The following is a 5,965-nucleotide window of genomic DNA, read 5'->3' as shown; positions in this document are numbered from 1 at the left end:
TGCAGTGCTAGGTCTTCTTTACTGAGGGAGGACACTCCTACTTCCTTTAATTATATGTTTTGTTTTAAATTAATGTCCTTTATTCTGGGCATGAATCATCAGCTTGTAGACAGGTAAATGTGGGAGTAAGAGAGTGAAAATATAAGTTTGATTCCCAAGGTGGGTGTCTTTAATTAAAACGGACATCGGGATTCAGTTTCCTTCCCAAACTTACCCCGCAAATCTCAAAACTCTTGGATTCCACCCTCTGATGCAGGAACCTCACTCTCCTCTGACCCCCATTCCGTCTCCTTTGGCTCCAGAGCCGGTTCCCCGTTCCCGGTTCCCGTGGGTGCCCTGACAGTTGCACCACATCGTGCAGAGCAAATACGCCAAGACAAACGTTCAGGCCCCCATGGGTGCTGGGAGCGCCGGGAGGCAGCGCTGCCTTGGCTGGGCTCCGGCTGCCCGCGGCCGCCGGGGGAGCGGGGGCAGTGCCCTGCAGTGCCCGGCTCCGGCCTCAGCGCTCGGCCCCTGGCCAGCGGCTCTGGGCACGTCCTGTGGGCACTTCTGCGCCAGGGGGATTCACCAAAGAAAGCCCGGGACTCAGAGTAACGGGATCCGGCTTGGTGGGCAGCTTTCCCCCTTCTTTGCCAAAAGAACTTGGGAAAATCTCTCCTGCCTTGACTTCCCCTAGGGTGAAACGAGACTCGGAGCGCTCTGTGCCCAGTCCCGGGCACTGCCAGCCCCGGGCACTGCCGGCCCCGGGCACTGCCGGCCCCGGGCACTGCCAGCCCCGGGCACTGCCGGTCCCGGGCACTGCCGCCCCTCGCTGTGCGGTGCCCCGGCAGAGCACGGGGCAGCGGCAGTGCCCGGCCCACGCTGTCCCCGGGGCTGCCCGCTGCCCGCTGCCCGCTGCCGTCCCGGCCAGCCCCGGCCTCCCGCACCTGCGGGCCCGCACCCGGCCCGTCCCTCGGGCCCGGCCCGGCGGGCACCGCACCGCACCGCACCGCACCGCCCCGCAGCGCAGCGCACCGGCGCGCCCGCCCCGGGAGCCTCCTCCGGGGCCGGGACCGGCAGCGCCGAGCGTGCGGAGTGGCAGGCGGCCAGGCGGTGACGCGCCTGTTGCTATGGGATCCACCGCCCCTATAAATAACTGGGGAAAGGAACTTTCCTAAGTCAGAGACTTTAGGACACGGGACCCAGAACCAGATGGTCCGGAGGAGACGCGCCAGCCCCCGCCGCAGCTGCCGGAGCGGTGAAGCCCCGGCGCGCCGCAGGGACTGATCCAGCCCGGCCGGGCAGCGCCGCGGGGCCGTGCCCAGGCCAGAGACCGCGGCAGGGTCTGGAGCCCCCCACCCTGACGGCGGCAGCTTGACCCTCTGCCGGGGGGGGCCCCCTGCGTCCTTTCCTCCTCCCCGCATCCCCCTTTGCTTTCATGCAACGCCTGGTGGCCTGGGACGCAGCATGCCTCCCCATCCAGCCGCCCGCCTTTAAATCCATGGAAGTGGCTAATTTCTATTACGAGGCGGACTGTCTGGCTGCTCTCAACAAGCTGCACCCGCGGGCGGCCGGGGGCCGCTCCATGACCGAGCTCACCGTCGGGGACCACGAGCGAGCCATCGACTTCAGCCCGTACCTGGAGCCTTTGGCGTCGCAGCCGCCGCCTCCCGCGGCAGCAGCAGGGGGCAACTTTGAGCCTCCGTGCAGCAGCGGCGCCGGCCAAGATTTCCTTTCCGATCTCTTCGCCGAGGACTATAAAGGCAGCGGCGGCGGCAAGAAGCCCGACTACACCTACATCAGCCTCGCCCGGCACAGCCACCCCTGCGCCAGCCAGAGCCACAAGCCGGGCGGGCTGCAGGGCTGCTTCCCGCCCCAGATCGTGGAAACCAAAGTGGAGCCGGTCTTCGAGACCCTGGACTCTTGCAAAGGGCCCCGGAAGGAAGAAGGGGGCGCAGGGCCGGGACCGGGGGGCATGTCCTCGCCCTACGGCAGCACCGTGCGCTCCTACCTGGGTTACCAGTCGGTGCCGAGCGGCAGCAGCGGGAACCTGTCCACCTCGTCCTCCTCCAGCCCCCCCGGCACCCCCAACCCCTCCGAGTCCTCCAAGTCCGCCGCCGCCGGCGGGGGCTACTCCGCCGCCCCGGCGGGCAAGAACAAGCCCAAGAAGTGCGTGGACAAGCACAGCGACGAGTACAAGCTCCGCCGGGAGAGGAACAACATCGCGGTGCGCAAGAGCCGCGACAAAGCCAAAATGCGCAACCTGGAGACGCAGCATAAAGTCTTGGAACTGACGGCCGAGAACGAGCGGCTGCAGAAGAAGGTGGAGCAGCTCTCCCGGGAGCTGAGCACCCTCAGGAACTTGTTCAAACAGCTGCCCGAGCCCCTGCTCGCCTCCTCGCCGCGCTGCTGACCCCCGGCCGGGCGGCGGGCAGCGGAGCCGCCGGTCCCGGTCCCGGCCCCGCTCCGCGCTCTGGGGCCGGGCCGAGGGGAGAGCCCGCGGCGGGCGGGCGGCTTTGGTTTCAATTTGTGCTCTTGTTGTTGTTGGATTTGTTTTTTTTTTTTTTTTTGTCTCTATCGACATGTTGGCGGAAGGCTCCGCCGCCGCGCGGGGTCGGAGCGGGGCCGGGGCTGCAGCGGGGCGGGCGGAGGGACCCCGGCCCCGGCCCGGGCGGGCTCTGCTGGGCGCTGGGTTATTTAAAAGAGCCAGAGGAGAGCGAGGGCAAAGTGATGCAATCCTTTAAGCATGGCTGGGAATGCTGTGTACATGATGCAATCTCGTGTAACTGTCAGTCATGGATTGAGTAATCTGTTAAAGATGTTCCTACAGTTTTTTTATTATAAAGAATAATCTATTTCTATAAGAAAATACATATGTATATTTTGGGATCTATGCATTCTTGCTACATTTGAAGCATTAATGAACAATTTTAATAAACTTTATGACTAGGTTAAAAAAAAGTAGCTTGTTTTATTTTGAAGGCATGTTTAAAGTTAGATTAAACACAGGGTTGAAATTCCAGCTGATTCTGGCTCAATGCTGTGATCAGGGATAGGGATTTTTGTAAGTTTTTAACTTTCTCTGAGTGAAAGAAAAAAAAAATAACAACAAAAAACCCCCAATAACCAAAACCAAACCCCAAAACCCCCAAGAGAAACTCAGCAAAGAGCAGAGCTGGAAGCCTTAGCCGGTTCTTGTTGCCTCATTTTATTTCCTTTAATCACCTGCTTTAGTTGCTGCTTGGGTGTTGTTTGGGGAGGAGGTGTTTGTGTTGGGTTTTTTTCTGCACTTCATGCTGTTTTGAACGTGTAGAGCAAGATGTGCTATCCAAACCATGACCAATCTTTGGCAAATAACACCGAGTTTGAAGTGGGAGGGAGGAACAAAAAGTATGGGAGGAAGCCTGAAATGAGGTTTTGTTTGTGTTTGATTTTTTTTTTTCTTTACAGAGTTTCTATTCTTTACGATTCAGCATTTCTTGTGTTTGTAGTTTACAGGAATAAACATGAGAAAGTAGCATTTCTGTTGGATTTCGGTAATTTCGGGCATTGCTCAGGAAGCTCCCATGAGACCCAACCAGGTGAGAGGCTCCTGAACCGCCCCCTTCCCTTTTCTCTGGAGACACTTTCCTAAAAACTGCAGGTGGATCTTCTGCTGAGAGGTGTTTGCTGGGGCAAGGGACAGGCAAGTGGGGGTGGCAGAGGAGGAGCAGGAGGTTTGCAGCAGGCAGGACTTTGTTTTGGGGAGATCCAGGGCTCTGCCTGTGCTGGGACGGGCCAGCCTGGCCGCAGCTCCCGCTGGTATTCCCTGCTCTAAGGGCTGTAAGGAGTGAACACTCCCGGGCTGGTTACGTGGAGGGAGTTGGGCAAAGGATCAGGGCTTAGTCAGCATTTTCCATTTTCCTGTTAGGCCAAATTTAAGCGTGAAGTTTTTACATACAGATTCCCAGCGCCTGGGGAAAGAAACTCCTTTGCTGCCTGCGCTCTGACAGCTGAGCACAAAAGGGGGTTTCAGTGCAAAGACAGCGGCCTTGAATTTGTTCCTATAAATTCCACACAAACAGCCCTGGGCTGCAGGACAAATCTGAAACTTGTCACTTATTTCCAGCGTCTCTTTAAGCAAAACATGTTTTCTACTGGAAGAACTGCTCTGCTTTTTTTGACTCTTACCATCAGAGCCTCCTGCAGGTCCATCACTGGAGCCCTCCCTGACGCTCCCTGATTGTCCCAGAGCTGAGCAGGGCAGGGGTAGCACTGCACAGACTTCCCCCATTTGCTTTTTCATTTGTGCAGCGCAGTTCAGTTGTTTTTACGAGCCCCTAAAATAGATTCCCTGGGTGAGCTCGCTGCTGCAGCAGCGTGACTCAAGTTCTTGCAGGCAGGACAGACGTTGGATCTTGTCTTGGCTGTCCCTCGTGACGGTGATTGCCCCAGCCTCCCGTGGCTGTTTATTCTACCATTGGTATCATTACGAAACTTATCCACATCCTTAGATCCTATTTTCTTCTTCTGCTGGAGGCCGCACAACGTCACCCAAAGTCACAGGCAGCGCTCCCAGGCAGAGCCAGCGCTGCCGAAGGTGGGATTGCTGCAGGACTGGAGATGTCCTCAGATACATTCCTTTCTTTCTTCCTTTCTTTCTTCCTAAATAACGAAGTTTCCAACAAGAGTTCGGTTTGTGGGGGCTGGAAGGCAGGGTGGGTTGAAAGATAAGATGTACTGGAGGTATTTATATCTGTTTAAATACTAGTCCAGTTTTGGAGGCTGAGCTCTGCCAGGCATGAAGGAGCTAATCCCCATCCTCAAACCCTCCTGCCCCGCTGCAGGAGAGCCGGGCCGGCCTTGCTGCAGTCTAAAGAACCATGTTCCAGTTACTGCTGTGTTCCAAGGAATCTCCAAATTGGGATGACAGATTTCTAGCTCAGGAGGAACCTTGTCCAGCAATGATTTTTTGTACAGACAAGAAAATTATGGCCATAAACACACAAATTTTATAGTGTCTCAGAAGGAACCTGTGAAAGACTTGGAAAGAGAATTCCCCAAGCCTTCATTCTTAATCTTGTATTACCCTCATAACTTACATTGTAGAATCTTTGTAGTGCCATTAAATGCATGGAGGCCATGAAATACTCTGCCCTCTAAAACAGCATATGAAAAAGCCCAGGTAATTAAAACATTTCCTAGAAAATAATAGTCTGTAAAAAATAGCTTGTAAATGAATCTGAGAAAATTCCAAGCACTAAAGTAGACAAAAGATTCTAAATACCTTTTCTAATTGCAGTGGAGGGATTGGAAAATCTCTGTCCAAACAGTGTCTCAGGTCCAAATATTGATTTAGTTTCCCATGACAAATAAGATTCTGCTGGCTGAGAGCAGGACTTGGAATGTCTCAGTTGGCCTCAGGGCTTGCTGAGCTTCTCTTCCTGAAGCCACTCAGGACAGCTCGTGGTAGGCAAACCATGCAGAGAACTCCAGAGAGCTTCTCTCAGTTTTATAGACATTTATAAGCAGCATTTCATTTTGGATTTTTATTTTTATTTTTATTTTTATTTTTATTTTTAGTTTTAGTTTTAGTTTTAGTTTTAGTTTTTATTTTTAATTTTAGTTTTATTTTTATGATTATTTTTATTTTATTTTTATTTTCAAATGATGTATTACCACTGATTAATTTCTACAGGTCTTTCTTATTGCTACTAAAATAACTGAGGTTTTTCTCTGTAGAAGTCAGCCTGTAAATCCCTGGCACTGGCATCCCCTTTCAAAGCACTGGTTTATAATGTGTTTGAATTCAGCAGTGCTTAGTTCTGCAAAGCAAATCATATGTAGCAGTTAAAAATATATATTTAAAAATGCAATTATAGTTTTGAAAGCAGTTCTTCAATTATCACTCTGTTACCTGCCCAAGGCATGTGCAACCCAGAGCAGTTCTGACACTGTGGTGCTGCTTTTCCACCTTCCCCACTGCTTTCCATCGGTGACTCTTAGA

At 53.6% G+C, this 5,965-nt stretch overlaps 1 protein-coding gene across 1 annotated transcript; it reads left to right on the top strand.

The window, feature by feature from the left end:
• The first annotated feature begins 1,417 nt into the window (after positions 1-1,417).
• On the top strand, positions 1,418-2,940 carry CEBPB (CCAAT enhancer binding protein beta). Its single transcript, XM_030288682.4, has one exon. It carries the CDS (start codon positions 1,418-1,420, stop codon positions 2,390-2,392), a length of 975 nt encoding a protein of 324 aa, XP_030144542.1. The 3' UTR covers positions 2,393-2,940.
• Positions 2,941-5,965: the final 3,025 nt, after the last annotated feature.

Source organism: Taeniopygia guttata, chromosome 20, assembly GCF_048771995.1.
Source record: "Taeniopygia guttata chromosome 20, bTaeGut7.mat, whole genome shotgun sequence".
Classification (NCBI taxonomy): Eukaryota; Metazoa; Chordata; class Aves; order Passeriformes; family Estrildidae; genus Taeniopygia; species Taeniopygia guttata.
The sequence above is the reverse complement of the archived record's forward strand: the minus strand, read 5'-3'. Positions and strand labels throughout refer to the sequence as shown.